The 23,202-nt window shown below is 33.9% G+C and overlaps 1 protein-coding gene across 1 annotated transcript in view; it reads right to left on the bottom strand.

Annotated features, from left to right (window-relative positions):
• The window catches only part of RPGR (retinitis pigmentosa GTPase regulator), a 48,572-nt gene that overhangs the window by 19,783 nt on the left and 5,587 nt on the right, over positions 1-23,202 (bottom strand). Inside the window, exons 5-13 of the mRNA XM_081277311.1 lie at positions 22,091-22,249; positions 20,523-20,672; positions 16,882-17,040; positions 12,182-12,337; positions 9,804-9,928; positions 8,036-8,221; positions 6,555-6,714; positions 922-1,019; positions 457-522 (exon numbers count right to left, since the gene is read on the bottom strand). Coding sequence (XP_081133437.1) covers positions 457-522; positions 922-1,019; positions 6,555-6,714; positions 8,036-8,221; positions 9,804-9,928; positions 12,182-12,337; positions 16,882-17,040; positions 20,523-20,672; positions 22,091-22,249 — 1,259 coding nt within the window. The remainder of the gene's footprint in view (positions 1-456; positions 523-921; positions 1,020-6,554; positions 6,715-8,035; positions 8,222-9,803; positions 9,929-12,181; positions 12,338-16,881; positions 17,041-20,522; positions 20,673-22,090; positions 22,250-23,202) is intronic.

Genomic DNA, 23,202 nt, shown 5'->3' on the forward strand with positions numbered 1-23,202 from the left:
TTAGAAGTGATTATCAAATATTTTTACTAAAATCACAAAATATCAGACCTAGAAAAAAATGTTAATATCACCCAGTAAAGTCAGCATAGTAACTCACCTAAAGTCATATTCAACCAGTCAGAGAGCCACTCTGATAAACAGTGGCCTCTTTCTATAAGTAAGAAATACAATTATGAACTATTGCTAGACAGAATAAAATATAATTATCACAACTTAAGTTAGTAACTCCAAAGAACAAATTTCAGTAATGAAATTCTAGCATTCTTGCTACATCACAGAAAATACATACCAACAGAACAAGCCAAATGGAGGTCATCTACATTGTGCTCCTCTGTCCTTTAAATTCTTAAATAAATGAATACTTACCTTTCTTGTGGTCTTCCCAGAAACTTTTCAAAGCAAAATAATTTAAACTGTTCTTACCTACCATAATAAAAATAACACTCTATATTATACCTTTTGTTTTTGAATTGGCGAAAATGTTAATGACTTGTCATCAGAATTCAGGTTCATCATATGTGTCTGAAATAAAAAAGAAGTATATGTTCTCAAAAATATAGGCTATATATAGGCTAATGCAGGCTATATATATGATCATGCATTCTAAACACACACACACACACACACACACACACACACACACACACACACAGTAAAATGAATGCCAAACAGTTCAGACAGTAATATAATCTACTCTCAATTGCCATGCTAATGGTGTGAAGATAGAAATAAATTTTATCATACATTAATTGAACTTTGTTTGCTAATTTTTAACCAATAAAGTTGGTTAAAATTAGCAAAACCAAAGAAATAGTTTTTTTTGTGCATGAGAATATAGAAGACATATACATACATGTTCACACATAAACACATGAACCAAAATTTATACCAAACTCATCTAGATAGATACAGAATCATTACCATATTTAAGATATCATTAGTTTCTTCAAGGCTTTCTGAATCTGCTGCTGAAGAATTTTCTGTCTCTTTCTCTTTGGTCATGTTATCTTGAAAAAAGTCTGAATGATGAGAAGGAAAAAGGAAATCCAGATTTCAATAGAAATATAAAAAGCAACTAGACAGAAATTCTATAATACAAAGTGTGAGTACAATTTTACCAAAGGTCCTTTGATTTAATGTCTGGGGAGCTGAACAGAAGTCAACCACAGTGATAATGTGTTTTAAAATCTCTTTTTCAAGGTTTAAGAACTTTGACACCAATTAGATAATAACTGTGTCATTCATATGGACAGGTTAATACTGTTCCTTTGGGGTACCTACAACCCACATATTGAGCACTGGATGCTAGCCCCAAGAAAGATCCCAATCACCCATATATTCCTGGCTTTTTACCCCAGTGTAGCTCCCCTATACATCATATCAGGCTGTATGGCCAATTAAATAAAGCAGACATAACTATGATGTCATTCTAGCTCTGCTTTGCTACACGCATGCATGTTCTCTCTTTTGGATCACTTGCTCTGGAGGAAGCCACTTTGTGAGCATCTTTACATAGAAGCCTATGTGAAGAGTACAGGAAGCCCTCTGCCAATGGCAACATGAATGAGCTGGAAATTCAACTACAGCCCTGTATGACAGTGTGACTTTAACTTGATGAGTGAGCCTGAGCCAGAATTACCCAGTTAATGTGATCCTGGATTCTTGACTCTCAGAAACTATGTGAAATAGTGTCTGTCATTTTAACTTGCTAAGTTTTATGGTCATTTTTAAATGTAGCAACAAATAACTATCTCAAGTACCTTTCACAGAAAATGGCAAGTTATTATATCATAAAGCAGAAAATTAAAAGTCATAAGCTCTATTTGACCTTACATTTTTCTAAAATTTCTCACTATATCCTCTTTGATCACCTGTCCATTTATTTGAGGGGAGTTTCTTAAATGAAGTCTTAACTACAAAATGCCAGTCCACACTGATCTCTCCATTTTAAATCTATTCAACTCCATGAGCAAGTACTCATTTTGTATCTATTCCATGTGTTGTAATATGCAGAGACAGTACTTAAATTTTAACTGCTAATTCTTTTGTTGTTCATTATCTATATTTAAGTTTTACAACAGATGTTGATATACATAGACTATAAGTTCATTAAGAAGTAGCAATTATCAAGGGAATATAAAAACATAGAGGAAAGAGAAATCACACATGAATGTTGGGAATCAGGAATGGTTTCACTAAAGAGGTGCATGGAAGGATGAGTAGTGTTCTGAGAGGCAGGCAGAGATAGACCTGGAAAGGGAATAAATGAATTCCCATTCCTAATAAAGCCAAGCAGTAGGAAGAGAAGCACATGGAAGGAAGCAACTTGTGTTGAAGGCTGCCAATGTCCTAAGAACATATACTCTTTTGTGTGTTGTATTAATCCTATGATAACAAGAAAGGTTAAACATTATATTCTCATTTTGTGAATGAGAAAAGTATACTTAATTTACCATTATGGTACTTAATGTCAATCTCAGGTCTACGTAACTCCATAGCCCATGTTCTTTCCAGTAAGTCAGACTCTGAATTGCTCAGTTTGATCAAAATCAGGGGGTTACATTTTTTTTCTCTAAAAGACCACACAGTAAATATTTTATGATTTGTGAGCCATACAGTCTCTGTCCTAACTTAACCTCTGACATTGTAGAATGAAAACAGCCATAGACAACACATGAAGGAATGGGTATGAATGGGTTCAAATAAAAGTTTATTTACAAAAACAGGTGGATGGCTAGATTTGGTCCATGGGTCATAGTTTCCAGACTCCTGATTTAAATAAAGGTTATAAGAAAAAAAGGTTACTGAGAGAGAGAGAGCCAGAAAAGCAGTTGGGAGTTATAAGGAAACATTTATTTTCATAAATATCAGGGATCCTCTGAAGACAGTGGAGCAGATAGGATCTGAACTGGACTTAAGGGAGATTAATGTGAAAGTGTTACACTGGATATACTGGAGGTAAGAAAATGTAGGTTTAGAAAATAGAGTAGCTTTTTTAAGCTGATGGCTTTGTCTCAGATGAGAAAACAGAAATCACTAGACATGATGTGCTTGATCTTCTCACCAACATACACTATTACCTAAATTTGTGCCCAAGTTCTCATTTTCCTGTTAATGTAAAATGTCTTTCCTATTACCAAAGACTGCTCTGTATGCCAGCCTCTTCTGTCTTCCAAGAGCTTTGCATCTTGTCTCCTAGGGCTACCAAGATCTCCCGATTATAGGTATACACATGTGTTCCAGTTTTTCCCATGGATCCCACAGTTCCCTCTAGCTGCCTGCCAAGTGTTCTGGACTATCTCATGACCAAATAAGCAAAATAATGATCTACACAGCCTATCTCCTCTTCACTTCCTCATTCCCTATTCATGCTTTAATACTTATCATTCTGGCTTCTGTGATCTTTCCTTGGAACTGCTCTTTGTTGAGGTCACCAGTAATTTCCAGGATACCAAATGCACTGGATGTTTCTTTGAGTTCTTTTCCCTTAATCTTTGAGCAGAGATTTGCATTCATGCCTCTACTTTTTCCTAATTTTCCTCCTCCTCTCTTACTGACTGATGAGATCGAGAAGGATATTCTTATGTCTATATCCTGGTCCCTCTTCTCTTCTGACTCTACTCTCTGTTGATTTCACCAACTTTGTACATTTTAAATACCATTTCTCTACTGATGGTTTCCAAATTTTATCACTAGTTCAGAGCTCTTTTCTGAACTTTAGGCTATTTTTCAACCGCCTGCTTAATATTTCCATTTGCATGTCTCATAGATACCCCAGGCTCAATTCTTAAATTTCTTCCTCAAACTTGTCCATGATCCTATTGCTTAGGAACTACCCTTGATTCTTCCCTTTATGTCATCCCTATGTGTAATCTATTAATACGATAAGCAAGTCTAGTTGGTTATATGTCTGAAACATATCATCTCAACAGCAAAGACCTTGGTCCACACATTGCTATCTCTTGCAAAAAAAAAAAAAATCTGACAAGTATTCTTCTTCTTCTTCTAATATGGCTTCCCTAGAATCCACATGGAGGTAGAAATGATCATTTTAAAATATCAATTGGATTGGAACATATCAGTCCACTCTTTAAAACACACCAATTGCTTTTTATTGTATTTAAAACCATTCAAGCTTGACACAGTAGTGCACACCAGTAATTCCAGCTACTAAGTAGGTTCAGGCAGTAGGATCAAAGTTTGAGGACAGCCTCTGCAACTGAGAGACCCTGTCTCAAAATAAAAAAGACTGGGGATGTAGCTGAGCAGTAAAGTATCCCTGGGTTCCATCGTTCCATCCCTAGTGACATACACATTAACACACACACACACACACACACACACACACACACACACACACAGAGAGAGAGAGAGAGAGAGAGAGAGAGAGAGAGAGAGAGAAAACCATTCAAATTGAATAGGCTCTTTCTGGCCTATAAACTGAGGAATAATTTTTCAGTCTTTTCTCCAACATCATCCTGTTCTGTCTTTTCCCTCACTTTATAGCCCTACTGGTCTTCCCTTTTCTTTGCCTCTTATTTTCTCTGCCAGGAATGCAACTACTGTCAATTTATGTGGCTATCTCTTATCCTTTATGTTTTAGCATGAATGGCATCTTCTCAGCAAGACCTACCCTGATCCATTTTCTTCCCTTATAAAGACAAAAGTCTGCAAATGATTTAGAACAAATCACATTATATACCGAGTATAACTTATAAGCTACTTATTATAAAGAAAGTTTTATCAGTCACAAAAAGATAAGGGAAAATTTTCCTTTTGATCTAGGTACAAAATTATGTATATATTTACATTTAAATCTCTTGAAGTGGGAAATGATTTTCTTTCCCCAAACCACATACTTTTCTTCCCTGTATACAGTGCTTGTCAGAATCTACTACTACGCTTTCCATGTCTAGGACTGAAAAGCATCATTTGACATTGATTTTTTTGCGGGGTTGGGGGTCCTGGGGTTGAACCCAGGGGCATTTAACCACTGAGCCACATCCTCACCCCCCTTTTTTTTTTGCATTTTATTTAGAGATAGGGTCTCACTGAGTTGCTTAGTGCCTTGCAAAGTTTCTGAAGCTGGTTTTGAACTTGTGATCCTCCTGCCTCAGCCTCCCAAGCTGCTGGGATTACAGGTGTGTGCCACTGCACCCAGCCTTGACACTGATTCTTATTTCAAAAAGACCATACAGGAGAATTAGGGTTGTAGCTCAGTGGCAGGGCACTTGCCTAGCACATATGAGGTACTGGGTTCAATCCTCAGCACCACATAAAAATAAATAAATAAAATGAAGGTATCGTGTCCATCTACAACTTAAAAAAACAACATACAAAAGTTGTGGTGAAGAAACTCAGCTCATTATCAAGGTCCTGTGTCTAGATGATAGATGGCAAACAATAAAAATTATGTGCCATGGTTCTTAATTCCCAATGTACAGGTTTATCTTTCTCTTTTCTTTTTTGGTACTGAGGAGTGAACCCAGGGGGCACTTTATCACTGAGCTACATACCCCATCCCTTTTTAGTTTTTGAGATAGGGTCTCTCTAAGTTGCTTAGGGCCTTGCTAAGATGCTGAGTCTGGCTTCAAATTTGTGATCCTTCTGCTTCAGCTTCCCAAGTCACAGAATATGGGCCTGTTCCACCAAGCCTAGCCAGGTTTATCTACTTAAATTTCAAATCTACTTCTTCTTCTGATCTCCTGGTCCTGCGCCCATCATCCAAGCATACACCCTCTAATACCATACAGACACTCCTTCAAGATATAAAGTCTATGAACACAATCATGTGGAAGAGGTGTATAGTAGTAAAAGAGTTGGGATTACAATTTAAAGTATGAATATCTAATAGGGACTGAGATAGAGGTGTTACTGATAATCATAAGTATATTTTTTATTAGGGGTTTCTAGAGGTGATGAGCTCAATGCTAAATATTTTATATGCCTGATATCACTTAATCATTGAAATCATTCTCTGAAGTAGGCATCATTAAACCTATTTAAATGATAAGGAAACTGAGGCTTAGATTTAGTCACATAGTTAATAAATGTCAGAGCTGGCATGTAACCCTAGATCAATTTTAATTCCATATCCCATGCTTTAACCACTATGAATCACTGCTTAAATATAGAACTTGACGTAGATCCAGAAGACCTGCATTCAAATCCTGTCCACTTCAGATATAAACTGACTGACCTTGGGTAAGTCACTTGATTTCTTCAGGTCTAGCTTTTCTCATTTGTAAAATAAAGAATATAATTCCCACTTATTTCATGAAGTTGCTTCAGGTTTTATAGAAAGTAATATAATAATGGCATGCATATTATCTCCATTACTCTATAAAGACATGCTGCTATGGTTACAAGATTCATTGATGGTGCTTTGTATTTGTAAGGGTATTTTTGGGTTTGAGTTCAAGTGGGTGATATCAGGCTCTAATTGGGGATGAAACAATTTAATGAACTGGAGAAAACATCTTAAGATAAAACATGAAAGCAATAGGAATAAAAGGCACATTTCTCCTAAGAGCAGGCAGGGTGACAAGTATTACCTGGATCCAGTGGCTCCATGAAGTCAGAGGTGCATTTCTCTGAGAGGTAATTCATAGGCACAGGGAAAGAGATTGAAGAAGGGGAAAAATAAGGTATGGAGGCAGTCTCCTCTAATGGAGGTAGTGTTCGAACCATGTGAATAGATTCTGGGGATTTCTCCTTTAAAATAAAATAATAAATATCTGTCAAATGATGTTATATATAAAACATTGGCATAAATTTCCTTGCGGTTGCTAAAAATATTTAAGAGAAAGAGTCCAAGGTCTACCAACATTCCATAACATTCACTTCTTAATAATCTCCAGGGGATCAAAAACGCTTTGTTCTGTTGTCTCTGTATCTTAGTTGCTCTAAATTGTCAATTGGAAAGCCTGTTTTTCACATTTTGGGGAAAAAATGTGTGTGTGTGTGTGTGTGTGTGTGTGTGTGTTTTCTCTGCTTTCTCTTATAGAAACAAAAATTTGCTCATGAGATATAAAAAATTACAAAACATGGGTGGAATATTTCTCAACCTTTCCATATATACTTTTTATAAATAAAAAGTCATACTTAACTTCTACTCCAAAAGGAAAGAATTTAAGAACTTAAAGTAATTTTCAAAGAGGAGTGTCTCCTTTAAATATTTGGCATTTTCATTTTTTAAAAAAGTATAAGTGTCACTGAAACAGTAATTTTAAAGCACATGAGAGGGGCTGGGGATGTGGCTCAAGCGGTAGCGCGCTCGCCTGGCATGCATGCGGCCCGGGTTCGATCCTCAGCACCACATACCAACAAAGATGTTGTGTCCGCCGAGAACTAAAAATAAATATTAAAAATTCTCTTCTCTCTCTCTCTCTCCTCTCTCACTCTCTCTTAAAAAAAAATAAAGCACATGAGAATCTCTAAATTTAATTGAAAGAAAATATTCCTTTTCTCCAACTAAAGTCCTTCTTGGTTTTTCATGTTTCATAGTTTATAGTATATAACCTTCCACCACATGAGGTCTAACTAAAAGATAAAAGAATATAGCATTAGGCAAGATGATGAAGTCCTAGAGATGTGCCGTACAACATAGCGCTGTGCCTATGTTAATAATACTGTATTGTATACTTAAAAATCTGTTACATGGGTAGATCTCATGTTCTTACTACAATAATAGAAAAAAGGGTGTTACAAGTTAAAGTAGAAGATGAATCACATGAAGTTAAAAAACAATGTAGCATCTACTCTGAGGTGTAAGAAAGGTCTGTAAAAGGATGCTTTGTATACTATCACTGTCTACAAGCAGAGGTTATCCATGATAATTTGAATTATCTAATTTGTGTCTTTAATGGCTTATTCTGCACTCACTTTAAAAGTCCAAAATCTTCAGCTCTAATCACTTTATTAGCAATTTTATCTGAGAAGAGCCTTTGATTTTATAAAGAAAATAGATTTTTTTCTTCATGTTTTCTTAGCAGTGCTATACAATACTATTATATAGAATAGGCCACAACTGTACCCGCTCTCTTCGCCGCAGACGTGCTGATAAAGTTCTATGCAGTAAATTTCCTGAAGTCAGATCAGTGGTGGACAGAGAACTAGCTGCAGGTGAGGAAGAATCACTTATTTCATCGAATTCAACTTCTCCTGATATATTGAGCCGTGGAGTGGCAAAAACTAGCATGTGACATCCACCACAGGCGACCTGCAAGCATAAAGCCACAGAAAAATTAATCAACATTGGATTCAAACACAAATGGATTTTGTAACAATTATCAGGTCAGCTACAAGAAATTTACTTAGTGGAACACAGCAGACTTCCTAAACTGACCGACTCACTGATCTCTTTTAATCTCTCTTCTCCCTCTTTTCATTTAGATATACATGTGTGAGTGTGCATGTATACATCACATGTCTGAATTATATCTATGAGAATTAATGTATATATTCTTTAAACACTACAATTGAAAATTAGAACAAGTTTAATTCACCATTTGCTTTCATTTAACATAACAGAGGGAAAAAGTACTTGTCACTACATGTTTCATTACAAGTTAGAAGGTGTAGTATTTTCAACTGGGAGCAATATTAAAAACTTTTAAAAACTATTCAGAGAAGATCTACTGGGAAATAAAATGAGCCAAGAATAAAACAGTCTCCTGAGATAATTATATATCCAAAGCTTTTTCTTTACATGAATATTTTCTACATTTAAAGCTTAAAAGTCCTTAGAGAAAAACAAGAATTCACAATGATGGAACAATGAAAAATAATTTTGAGATATCAATGGCTTCTAATAAATGCCAAAAAAGATCCCATAGTGTATTTTGGGGGAGGTACTGAGGATTGAACCCAGAGGCACTTTACTACTGAGTTATACCCTCATCCCTTTTGATTTTTTATTTTGTGATAGGGTCTCACTAAATTGCTCAGGCTGACCTCGAACTTGTGATCCTCCCACCTCAACTTCCAGAGTCACTGGGACTACAGAGGTGAATTACTGTACCTGGCCCCAGTGTTTTTAATACATAGATTCTAGCCATTTTATAGTGTTTTGACTATACCTTTCTTTTATAATATTTTCAAATTTAAAATTCATGAACAATTTTATTTATCACCGTTTGAAGTGATAATCTCTGTAAGATTATAAACCCAATGAATGAGGATTAGTTTCATCACTGAATACTCTGTATTCCTAATAATTAATCCAGTATCTTGCACATAGTCAAATCAACAAATGGTGCTCCATAGTATGAGACAATGCATCTTTGGAGAAGTAAAATTATTGTCAAATAAACAGAATTTTCACAAGTCTATATAGCTCTTAACAAGCGAAAGTATTAGAAACAATAGACATACAATGTGTGATGGTAATATTAAACTAAAGCCACACATTCTTATCTAAATAATATTTAGTCAATAAAACATTTTCACACATCTTCATTTGTTATCAGATTCCTCTGGTACAGGATTTGAGAGTCTCAGTAACATTTAATTGCACAAATATTTACTGAATACTACTGTGTTTCAAGAGACATATGAAAATACAGCAGAAGAGTTAAGATTTCAACAAAAAGGAAAAGGTTAAAGGAGGAAAATTAGGAAAGGGACAGATTTTCAGAGTGGCATAATGTATGAAATTTGACTTTTAGAAACTAGTTGTATTGAGTAGATAAATATATGATAGGCTCTAATATAAACATAAAGGTAAGTATTATCTATGAAATACTGAAAGACTCAATTATAGAAATATAAAAAACATAAGGAGGGGAATGTGATAACCTTACCAAATGAACTGTAAATTTTAAAAAATTAGAGCACAAAGTTGGAAAGAATTGATTGGTAAAATTCTCCAGTCCAAGTCCTAATTTTCCATGTCGGCCATCTCCAAAAGTATACATAAGGCCTACATCTAAAATGCAAAAATAAATAATTAAATAAGGAGAATTATAAAAGTGTTACTTGCATTCATCTATTTATAATCAGAGGAATATATTAATTCACACTGCAGTTATAATTTTCCCATCAAATTCTACATTGAATACTCTGGTCCATTGATCTTTCCACACACACTGATTTCTATGGTCCTATACATAACAATATGCAGTAGATATTCTGAGAACAAATCACTAAACCCTGGTGGTTGGTGAAGTTGATGCCTTGTGGTGCAAGAAATTATATGGAACACCAACAATACAGCATGAGATCTTGTGATGTACATCATATTCTCAAGGAGAAAGAGATGCTTGTATTCTGATCTCTTATGTTGTGATATAACCTATTTTATTTTTTCCTCAGATCACTGATTGATCAGTTTCTCAACCTCAGCCAAATGAATGGTTCTAGGCTGGGAAATGATTAGATGATATTTAGGGACTTCTGGTTTAAGAAAGCAAAGTAACTGCCTACCAAGAAAATATATAAAAATTGACTGAAAAAAATGACTGTAAATAACATAATTCAATAAAGTGATAAGTTCAAAAATTAACTTACAGAAATAGATTTGTATAAATAAGCAATAACCAGTGTTTAGATGTGTTAGCTATTATAACTCTATTTCCTTTCTTTATATACTCCATTACTGTTATCCCTTCCTCTCCCTTCTTTTGATCCCAATTTCTTTGTTCAAAAGTGATTTTTAAGGCTTGCCTTTCTAATTTGATTATCTTTTGCCTCAAAAACTAAACTCTGATCCAAGCTGCCTGATTACACTTCAAACCTCAGAGTGATTTAAAAAATATGAGCCACTGGCTATAATGAGGAACTGATAAGAACTTATAGATAACTCAGTATACACATCTCATCAGTCTAGAGGGGAAAAAAACTACACTTGTCCTCTGGGGAGGACAGAAGAGCAAAATGGCAAGTGAAGTTTATGTTCAATTATTTGTGATATAACTCTTTTCATTAAGAAGAAAGATATTATGAAATTTTAACTAAATAACCTAATTGTATATTAGATGATACATGAAAGTCTGTTTACCATCAATTGCAATTTGGAGTTGATGAAAAATGGCACTAAGGACAGACAAACTGAGATTAGGACCCCACAGTAAGGGACACACATCAACTCTAATGAGACAACAAATGAATAACATTTCTTTACATTCTATACAGTACTATTTCATGCCATGTTAACAAGAACATAAATAATTGATGATAGGCAGGTCATCCTCTCTGAAGAGTTCTGTGGGGAAAAAGGAACTGTTTACCTTGTGTGTGCTGATTCCTACATTTCCCCTAACCTGTTATTAGATGAGCTCCACTGTAGCAGTAGCATTTTTAGAAAGAGGGAAAAAGTAGAAATACAAGTATCTGGATTATTTCAATATACTAGATGATTTCTGAATATTTGGTGCTTTATTTCATCTTCAGATAGAAAAAGTGAAATTACAGACAGTTTTCTTATAAAGCACTTAAGTTTGTGGAGTCTATCAATTACCTATAAGTAATTGACTGAATTATTTCGGGGAAGCATTTTCTTGAGTTCTACACTATTAGCAGAACCTAATTTCTGAAGTTAAGAAGCAGGCCCAAAGGAACATCTCCCTGGATAAAGGAGAAGCCACAAAATTGAGAGATGTATTCACTTGGGGGTCTTTGAGGTACCTTTCTCTCTATCACTGTGGAAAGAGGAGTTATTCCTGAAAACGCCTCCTGGTGGCAAAAGCAGCATAAAGAATTTACTCAGCCTGAATGTAGCTCTGTCAAAATGAACATGAGAATGTTCTTCTGAAAAACTTCTTTCTTTCTTCCCTGTGGCTTGCACAGCGTTAAAAGCCTTCAATTTCAGTAAGATTCTAACTTTCTGCCAAAGTACAGTATATTATGGTCTTTTGACATCAGTTGGTCTATTTTGAGGTTCTACATCTTTAGATCTTTTACTTTTTTTTTGTGATGGGGATTGAGTCCAGGGTCTCATACATGCTAAACATGCATTCTACCACCTAACTAAAACCCCAGACCCTACATTTATTTTAAATTGAATTAAAATAATCAAAATGACTTTACAACTTTATACTTTGGGGTATTAATCAAATAATTCCAATTTTCTCAATTATTAATTCTTTTACTTAAGTTAGATACATTCATTCCCTATATTATTTAGTTTATAATAAAATACACCCAGTTCTAGAAATATAAAACAGAAAAATCTAATCCATACCTGTTATCAAAGCTGTGTGATTTTCTCCACAGGCAATATAACTTACTCTCTGGTCCTTTATATTTGCAATGACTTTGGGTTCTGAAGTTTCAAAAAGAAATGTGCCAAGGCCCAGCTGACCAAACTGCCCTAGCCCAAAGGTATACACAGTTTTCTCTGAAAGGAAAGGCACAATACAAGAAAAGGATTACATGGAAGCAGACACTGTCACCATCATATCTAAAAAGATTGTGACATTCTTCCTTTTATATAACAATGGTAACTTTTCTCTGAAAGAAATACTCATTTAAGAATACTAATACTGAAGTATAATTTTTTCAGTGATAAAGACAAAAATCAAAGGCACACAATTAGTTGCGTGTGGCAGTGCATACCTGCAATCCTGCCTACTTGGGAGGCTGAGGTAAGAGAATCACAAGTTGGAGGCCAGCCTTGGCAATTTAGCAAGACCGTGTCTCAAAATAAAAAGGGCTGGGGATGTAGCTCAGTGGTAGAGCATTCCTGGATCCAAACAAAAACCAAAAACGAAGAAATAATAAAGAAAAGGTACACACTGTAAAAAAATTATGGCAGGTGTTCAGTTTTATCTTTCATATCCATAACCACAAAAGGAACTTCTATAAGTAAGAAACTGATACAATAGAAGATACATAACTCAAGGAACTAACCAACATGTCCCTATAATTACCATGTCAATTCAAAAATCATAAATTTTCATAAAGGCAATTTCTTTCACTGCCACAAATAAAAATGTGAATAGTGTCTTCTACAAAAATAAGCGTCTAACTTTTAAAAGAAGTTTAATAAATCTATTTTATAAAACATAATTTCTGAAAATAATTTGCAGAGAAATTAAGATTTATGATGGATATGCTATATTCAGTCACAAGTAAAGCTCCTTTATTAGGAAATGCAATGCTGAAGAAAGGACAGGAGAAGCTTTCCTTTATACTGATACTTTTGGGGTGAATACAAAGGACCTCAATAACTCCATTAGCTCATATATTTTCTAGAAATGCACAAGTACAAAAGCAGGATACATGCATGGTGACAAATGGGTTCTTTGAGACACAATTTCCCTGGTCAATGTGTTAGGAAGTACAGTGTCCTTGGTTCAATCATGTGAAGAAAGAACAAGAAATATGCATTAGGGCCCAAACTCAAATCGTGGTTATTACCAGCTGTGGCAAGTAGATAAGTTTCTTAGATTCTCTGATGTTATAATCTTTATTTCAGGTAGATTTGAAGACATTTAGTTTTAAAGAACAATTTATCTTTGAAAAAGTCATCATTTAATCAACCCATCTAATTCTGGCAATTGCAGGGGTTACTGATGAATTCAAAACTGTCTAATACCACATCATTTTACATCATTTTCTGCCTAATAAGAATGTTTACTTTATATTACTCCTTATAGAAAATATGCTGTGTCAAGGACATGAAGCCATACTGAGGCAATGGCAAAACACATTCTTGTTTTAATGTAAAAAATCTTTTAGTTAATTAATAACCACATGGTATATTTCCAGTTCTAAATGTTCAGCTTAATAGTAGAATGTTGGGTAAATTAAAACAATTATTTACTATTAGCTTATCAACAATTACTCAACTTTCCTTGGGCTGTCTGATATTAGCCTGTGAAATGAGGCCATTTAGGTAGGCAGCTTAATCATATTTTAAAAGTTTCATTTTATCCTGTTAGGTTCACTTTCAAGTGCTTGGATGATTAGTGACGACAGCAGTTTCTAGTTTTTAAATATCTACAACTCTTTCAACTAAAAATAGTACATATAAAAAACTAATATAATTTTTGGCCATATCACCTTTGTGATATCTAACAGTGTAATTTATTACCCTGTAGAGAACTCAAGTTTGTCCAAACATAATCTGGAGAAGCTAAATTATCATTTGCCTCAGGACCCACAGACTTCATTGTGGACCCCTCTTATAATTGGCCTTTCTCATCTTTTGGTAACTGCTATGGGTAATGTAAAAGATTACATCTATCATTCTGTCTCAGTGTGTCCCAAGTTCCAGTCTGGCCCTTTCTCCACAGCAGTCCACTGTTCCTGCTTCTAAGGAGAAACTATAATCATGCCATCACTACAAGCCGTAGTTGTATTTTCTAACGTACTGTGGTCACATGCCTATAGTACCTTTTAGATAAATTGATCAGCAATGATCTGCTTATCTTTAAAATGGTTTAATGAGTGATATCCAAACTGATTGTAAGATCAGAGTTATAGACACACACACACACAAAAAAAAGTTGGGGAGGGCCTCCGAGAATCATCTAATCACTACTTAAAGTGAAAGGAATGATCTAGAATAGATGATTATTTATTTTACCGTAAGTTCTCAGAAAGTATTCCATAACTTTCTTAATTATCCAATTTAGTACTTAGTGAAAATGATGATCAACATACTCTTCAGGTCCATTTCTTCATTACCTAGGACTAAATATTATATTTTTCTAACTAATTCCAGTACACAGGTTCCTCACCAGTGGTGGCTAATAACAACAAAGCTCTCATAGATTCATGGAGCAATGTGGAAAATAGGCAAAATAGTGAATTTTCCATATACATAAATTTGTACAATCTAACTAGATATATTTTATTACAAAATTAGGAGCTTTTGTTTTGAAAATGTTCCTTATCTTATGACATGATAGTGAAAACAGTCACTTTTTTCAATGCTTATATTTAAGCAAATGCAAGTCAGAATTTGACAGCCATCTGTTATTTCTCATTATTTTTCGAACTTAAAGTTTAAATTCTACTTAAAAAGAAAACAAGTTCTTCACTGTTTCCAAGGTTACTTATAATTTATACAAATTTTATCTTCATATTTTCCCCTGTATTACAAGTTTTTCTCTTCTATTCCCCTGTTCAGTCTACCACAATCAGAAAGACAGGAAACACAAAAAAACTTTTTTTCCTGCATCTGTAGTAGAAACCTTTGCAGTAGACAGTAATTGCTCCAGATTTGTCAATAAATATATCTCATATTTAAAAAAAAAAAGCCTTCACTGATCTGTGAGATCCCAAAGTGCAAAAATCTGGAGAGAAAAATCAATTTCTGGAAACATGATTTGTAAACTCAAAATCAAATTCACAATAAGCTAAATGTATAACAGTACAAGAAAAAAAATCACACTTTAAGTGTATTCATAATTTTAAAGAAAAATTTAAAGTATCATTGATTACTTTCTTGTTCACATTATATATTTTACAATATATAGTTGAATGGTTTATTTTAATTATATAATCAATATCTGTGTCATTCCAAATAATTTTAAATCACCCAGTAAATTTTCTATGTTTGTAAAAACTAGAGAAAACACATAATGCATAAAAACTAAGTTGTCTTTTTAACTATAGATTAGATTTTCAAACAATTTATAAAGATTTAATTTAGAATACATCTTTTAAAATTACATGAAAGCTCATTTTGTAAGCAGGAATTCAAAATAATCTTAAACCTTAGAATTATTTCCAAATTTAGAGCAGAGGTTTTGAAAAAAATATTTCTAACTTAGAAAAGATTCCATCTAGAAGTTGTAATTCTGGGTAACTAAAGTTTAATAAACATGACTGGGACTAGAATAGGAAGTCAAAGAAAAGAAATACAACAAAGGAAAATCTAAAGATTTTACTGCTCCTCCATTTTGCAGCATTAAAAATATCATCTACGAATTGGTTATTCAGAATTTGTCTAGAATACTTCTAGCTTTAGGTTACTAAAGATTAAGTAGTGACTACAAACTGTTAATTTCTTAAAACTCATGATAATAATTCACTATTTAACTACATTACTCCTATATTACTCATCTAAAATAAATATAATACTGAATAAATTTGAGAGCATAAATTTAGCAGGCATATTTTCAAATGTGAATATATTTCAATATATTGACTAGAATCCTAAGAAATGACATGTCACACACCAAATATGAAATTCAGAAGCCAAAAGTGACATTACTATTAATGTTCTAATTTTTGTTAACTATAATTTAAAAACTTACCACTTTTTAATGAATTACTATAACAATGTAAAATCACAAAGAAATCCCTAAGTTATATATTGTGACTATCACAAAGAATTATCAATGATGTGTTGAAAATAGCATGAACAGGAAGCTTCTCCAAAAGAAAGCATTTTAGGAAAAATAATATCAACTTTAGATAGATAAGTAAATAAATATATATATGAAGAAAAGAGTTTGTCCTTGAAAATGAGCTAAAACAACATTATTTGCTGACATTAAAGGTATTTAAGGCCATGAAGATATCAATTATGTTAGCAGAAACAATTCAACAAGATTCATTTTTTTCTACTTAAAAATTCTTCCATAGGCCAGCAATGTATATTAACTATAGAGTTAAAAGGTGGGGATCTTAGATAGAAGGCTACTTCCATAAAGAATCTAAAAGAATCGAGCTCATAAAAGCTAATAATCAAATGGTGGTTGATAGGAGCTGGGGGTGGAAGAAAGGGGAGATGCTATACAAAGGTCACAAAATTTCAGTTATACAAGGAATATTTTAGAGATCTGCTGTATGATATGCCTATTATACACTTAAAATTTTGCATAGAAGTTAGATCTTATATTAAGTGTTCTTACCACAGTAAAAAAAAAAAAAATCATCAAAAAAAATGTCATGAGCCACCTCAAGAAGCAGGGATTCCACACATACCTGTGAGAACTACAGTATGCCCTCCACCACAAGCTACTTGGATCACCTTCTCAGGAATTTTAGCCACCAGCTGGGGTATTCTGTGATTGATTAGCATCTGACTGGGAAGACCTAACTTTCCATTCTCAGGTTCTCCAAATGTGTACAGCTCACCATCCACTATTGAAGAAGGAAAAGTAGAGTGATCAATGATGGCATATATATGAATAAAACACTGGTCTTGTTAGTATATGTTCTCAAGGTCCATAAAAAATTTAGACAATGAAAACTTACTAAATTTGACCTTTATTGAGATATTCTTACTATATGGTAAAGAAAGAAACTAGATTTTCTTTTTCCCTTGATTATTTTACTTCAATAATCTTCATGAATTCATGACTATCACTACAAATAAACCACCAGAAAACAGTTTTAGCTCTTTTGCAAAAGATATCATCTTCTGATCAATTTTTTTCCCAGTGCTTAGGAAAGAACCCTGGGCCTCCCAAATGCCAGGTTAAGTGCTCTACCACTGAGCCATACCCCCAGCCCTCTATTTGCTTTTAATAAAGCAGATGACTAGCTATTAAGCTCCCATAACTACACAGATTTTTGTTTTTATCATCATGGTATCCCAGAAACCCAGCTGTGTCAAGCACAAGAATTTAATGAATACTTGTTGAATATATGCTTTCTATGAAACTCATTTTAGAAAACTCAGTTTATTTGTTAAGTACAAATGTCGAGTGATTCTTAAGATAGCAGACTTTACAGTTAGATGGCACTTTCTCCAGACTCTCTTACCCTAGGAGCTCCTAACACTTATGACTGCCTTGTATGTACTAACACTAATGATATGCTTTTGTATTATTCCACTTATAACACTATATTATGACTGTGAGTTTCTGGAAAGGAATTTTATAAATTTCTGTAATACTGCCACTTACTCATTGAGTCATACTGAGCAATCACTGTGCCTGTAAAATGGGAATAAAAGTACCTATGATATAGGGTTGTTATTTAATGGGAATAAATTAATTAATGCATTCAGGAATACTCTTTAGAACACACAGTCAGTGCCCAGTTGTTATGAGTTGCTACTACATTCTCCTCCTCTTCATGTGGGTTTAGAAAAACTGGGTGCCAACAAAAGTCCTTTAGGCCTATAGAGTCCAAAGATCAAGGTCCAAATTCTGGTTCTGCAACTCAGCTGCAGCATCACCTTGAATAAAGCATGTTCTAAACCTGCTTCTGCGTATGTAATCAAGAGACACCACTGCCTCTCTCACGGAGTTATCATGAGATTAAGTGAAATGTAATTTGTACTTGAAACACGTTGTAGATGGCAAAACCTTATACATTTTGGAGTGAGTAGACTGTAAACTCTGAAAGATAAGCACTTGCTTTAATCAACCTGGCATTGGAAGAAACATACTTTAAGATGACTTGTACATGGTAAACTGCTGAATCATTTCTTACAGTGTCAACTTTTTAAACCATTTACACCTATAAAGGGTTAGAAAACACATTTCCTGTAGCTATCACTAAGACCCTCTTTAAAGGTGAAGGTAAGTGCTTTTATCAGTATAAAACATTCAATTTAACTTCAAATTCTTTTTCTTATTTATATATAAAAATAAAATAACATCATGATAAAGAAATAGTAAGTAATTTCATCTTACTCATTTTTACTTTATTTGAGCCTACTAATTTTTATAAAATCTGGATTCCTCAAACTACCTACCTGGCTCTGATATCTGCCTTCTCCAAGATTATGACCTTAACCACCCTGCCATATGTCTCTTCTCCAGTCTCTGAAGCCTGTTCCACACATCCCTGCCCTGAGTCCCCACAGCCCCAGCTCTTTACTTATATTCTCTATTGTGTTGCACATAATTCCCTCTTTACTATATGGTCCATTGGTTGCAATGCTCAGACCCCAACTATTAACGCATCAGATGAAAGACATAGAAATCAGTGATAACACCTGAAAAATCCACATATTTTATTTCAAATACTTTAAATTAAATATTTTATATAATTTAAAACCATGGACTTGAATTTAGAATGTGAACATAAGCATTCAAATACACAAGTAAATTAAAAATTTGTAGGAAGCCTTAAATGAGACTATCTCGGTGATATGTTCTGCATTTTTATTAAAAATTAAACTCTTCTTTTTGGTCTCCCAGCTTGACATACAAAGACAAAAAGATAACTACAGTCCTTTTCTATACAACATTTTTATCTATCATGAAATATATATTAAGTAAAATCTCTTATACTTGGGTTATTTCCAAGATGTGTAAAAAGTTGCTTTAAACTATTAAAGTCATAAAATAATGGCTAGTGTGAAAATTACTCACAATTCATATCAGTTGTTATAAATGAATCTCCAGCAAAATGTTTAGTATAACAGTTCACGGTATATACATTTCTGTGAATATACTAAAAAAAAATCTTCAACTGTATACTTTAAATGGGTGAATAGTACAGTATTTAAATTACATCTCAATAAAGCTATTTTTAAAAAAAGATATAAAAACGAAAGCAAAATAACTCAATATAATGCTTGCTGGCTTAAGATAACAATTCTATGTATTCCTCTAATGGCTAAAGCAGAGTTTATTAATAAACTTGGCTTGCTCCCTTAGTATTTATTAAGTCTGTGCAATAAACCAGAGATACAGTGATGAACAATACCAACAGTCAGGTTTGCCCAATCTTGGTATCACGCTGCTACCAATCTGTTGGTAACTCTGGGGGTACTGGGATTGGTCAGTCAGCACTTCTAAATTTCAATCTGTAGTATACAGAACAAAGAGTAAACATTTATTTATTTTTTAAATAATTTAACCTTTATTTTTTACTTATTTTTAATGTGGTGCCAAGGATCGAACCCAGTGCCTCACCCATGCGAGGCAAGCACTCTACCACTGAGCTACAACCCCAGCCCCAAGAGTAAGTATTTAAATAAATATTTAGAGAGGTATCTAAGAGGGTTCACAAGACTATTTTCTCTAGTAAATTAGATGGAAATTCATAACCATACTTTCCCTATTATTAATAGTGTAGATGCAGACTATAATAGAGCCAAACATTTCAAATATTTTAAGGCAGAAGAGATTGTCAGTAGGCCCAGAGAAACTGGAGATGCTGAGAAAAGTCCCACCCAAGGAAACTATTTCATACTGAGCTCTCTTCCTTTTTGATCTAGTCTTCACCTCACTTCCCATTCATTTACTTGAAATAATAAAATAAATGATCAATACAAAAGAGTAGAGGTAGGTTAAGGTACAGAGGCAAGTGGGTCCAGAGGAAAGTGGCTCATAGGTCTTCTTTTCAATGCCAAAGGGATTTAAAAAGCTTGAGAATCAATATTTAGAAAGGTTTCAATTATATCAATTGACATAACATTCAATATTATCAATAGACATAACATTCACCTAAAAAGCCAACATGTCAGAGAGAATCTAAAATTACAAAATTTATTATAGAAATAGAGAAATACTGTGATGTAAAACAGATGGAAATAATTTCATTACATGGATAACCATGGCACTATTTCTACAGAACTGTAGAATATGTTAATATAATTTTATTATTAATTGAATATTTCAGAAATGAGAGATAATGTGATGAATCCAAAATGTTCTGCTTACTTGTTACAAAAGCTGAATGGTAATATCCACAAGAGATCCAGGAGATTGGTTTCCCAATGGTCACTTGATGAGGCACACACACATTACTCATATTTCTTAAACCAATTTGCCCTTCAGAATTGTCACCCCACATAAAAAGTATTCCATCCTCTGTAAAGAAAACACAAGGAGAGAAAAATTTTAAAAGGTAATAGGGCTCTGCAGCTATTGTAATTCCAACAGGCCATTTATTTTTTTAATTTAGAAAAATTATATGTCTTAAAAGAAAAGTACCAAGACAATTATATCAGCTGGCTACTAAAGAGTTCAATTTCTATTATGAAATACATCAATAACAATAAAAAACAGAGAATGACATGATTGTAAATCTCTTTGATTATGTTCATACTTTTATCTCGATAGCAAACACAGGATGTCATTTCCTATAATCACCTTGTCTCATTATAATGTCTCTAAACAGAAATATTTTCCTTCTTCCAAGCAGTCTACCTGCCACTGAACTGAGAGCCAGCACGAGTCACACAAAACATCTCCAGAACAAAATAGCAAGTTCCAGGTCAAAAGTGAATGGAAGACCTTGCTCTTGAGAACACTAATATAAATGTTTTAAATGAAGAAGAAGAAGAAGAGAAAAGAAATATGTTTCACTAATCTCTTTTCTTTATAGCTGAAAACACAAATTCTAGTTTCAGAGAATGAGGAGATATATTACCATATCTAGCATCTCAAAAACATGTTCATTTATGACCTTTCTGATAAGGGTGTTCAAAGTTGGAAAAAGTTAAATTAGGATAAAAAATTTAGAAAAGAATTACTAATGCTTATTTGCATTAATTTTTATTAAAAAACTTTAAAAATCTTTGAAGTGGTTTAATAATAAAATGATAACTGAAAACTAGAACTGAAAGAAGAATATGAAAAAGCTAACTATCTGGTTGACAAAACTGAAGAGAAAAGCTTCAGATACAACTCTGACTTTCCTAATAGAGCAACACTGGACATTTATAGTCTCCTATTTGGAACAAAACAGATAGCAAACAACTTCAGTGACACCAAGGTGATCTTGACACCAACTTTTAAAGTTCTTATATGTGCTTTTGACAGGGAAGGCTGAGATATGCAATAAACATTACAAACCACAATATTTTTATAACGTATGCCCAACAGGTTTCTATAGATTGCTTCTGATTAGTAACTTCAGTTAAAACTGGAAGTATATCAGCACACAATTAAGATAATATTTCAGATTATCTAAATTAGTAGATGGATAGTAGAGCTTAAAATTTATTTACCAAATACCTCTAAATATATGTTTATATCCCACTAAAAATATATTGAAAAATGAGGCACACCACATTACTCATATTTTTAAAACCAATTTGCCCTTCAGAATTTACACCCTACATTAAAAAGTATTCCATCCTCTATAACAAAAACAAATGTCTTCTGAAAGCACACAGTCAATGCAAGAAAATTAAATGACAATGCTGTCTCGAGTTTACCAACTTGGTATATCTTGGTCTTAAACGAAAGTATGTGTCCCAGATTGAAATTAAAATACATCTTACCAGTTAGGGCAGCTGACGTGTTAGATCCAGCAGAAAGCTGTTTAATATTATGCTGGGATGTAAAAAAGCTAATTCGATGAAAGGTGTTTCTCTCTTCAGTGTCACCAAGTCCCAATTGCCCTTCATTATTTCCTCCAGCTGCATATACACTGCCTCCTTCTGTACACGGAAATGAAATATTGTAATACTATAGTCATCTTGCTTACAAGACAGGTTAGTGTATACCAGATATTCCCTCTATTAACAGTGAAGAAAAGTATAAACAAAGGCAGACTGGTGAGGAGGAGCTGAGGCAGAGAGAACAGCCTAAAGATAGAAGCAGCTTAGGGATGGAGGAAAGGAAGGAGTCAAGAAGAACTGTTAAGTAGTCAGGAACTGCTAATTGTTAAATTTATTGAAAATACTTTCCCTGGGTGCAATGGTGCATGCCTGTAATCCCAGAAGCTCGGGAAGCTGAGGCAGGAGGATCATGAGTTCAAAGCCAGCCTCAGTGACTGTGAGGTGCTAAGCAACTCAGTGAGACCCTGTCTCTAAATAAAATACAAAATAGGGCTGGGAGTGTGGCTCAGTGGTTCAGTGCCCCTGAGTTCAATCCCTGGTTCCCCCCGCCCCACCCAAGAAAAAGAAAGAAAATACTCTCCACTGATTGCCGTAGCACCTTTGTCAAAAATCAGTGGGGCATATATGTGAGAATCTATTTCTGTACTCTATTCTATTTCATTATCTTTCTCTATCTTTTTGCTAATGCCATGATGTCTTGAATATTATAGCTTTATAGGTCTTGAAATCAGGTAGTATCAGTCCTATAATTTGGTCTTTCTCAAAATTGTTTTAGCTGTTTTATGTCGTTTGATTTTCCACATATATTTTAGAATTACTTTGTCAATTTCTACCCCCCCCCCACACACACACAGCCTGTTTGGATTTTGATTAGAACCACGCTGACTTTGGTTGGCTTCCACTTACCCTCAGTAAGGAAGAGGTAAGAACAAGAACAGAAGCAACTAGATCTTGAGGTGTGCCTATAGGTAAGGAGATGCTGTCCCTTGATATAATTTAACAATGGCTTTTTCTTTAGTCATTTAACATTTATCTGCATATTTACAAAGGCA

Source organism: Spermophilus citellus, assembly GCF_964194105.1.
Source record: "Spermophilus citellus genome assembly, chromosome: X".
NCBI lineage: Eukaryota > Metazoa > Chordata > Mammalia > Rodentia > Sciuridae > Spermophilus > Spermophilus citellus.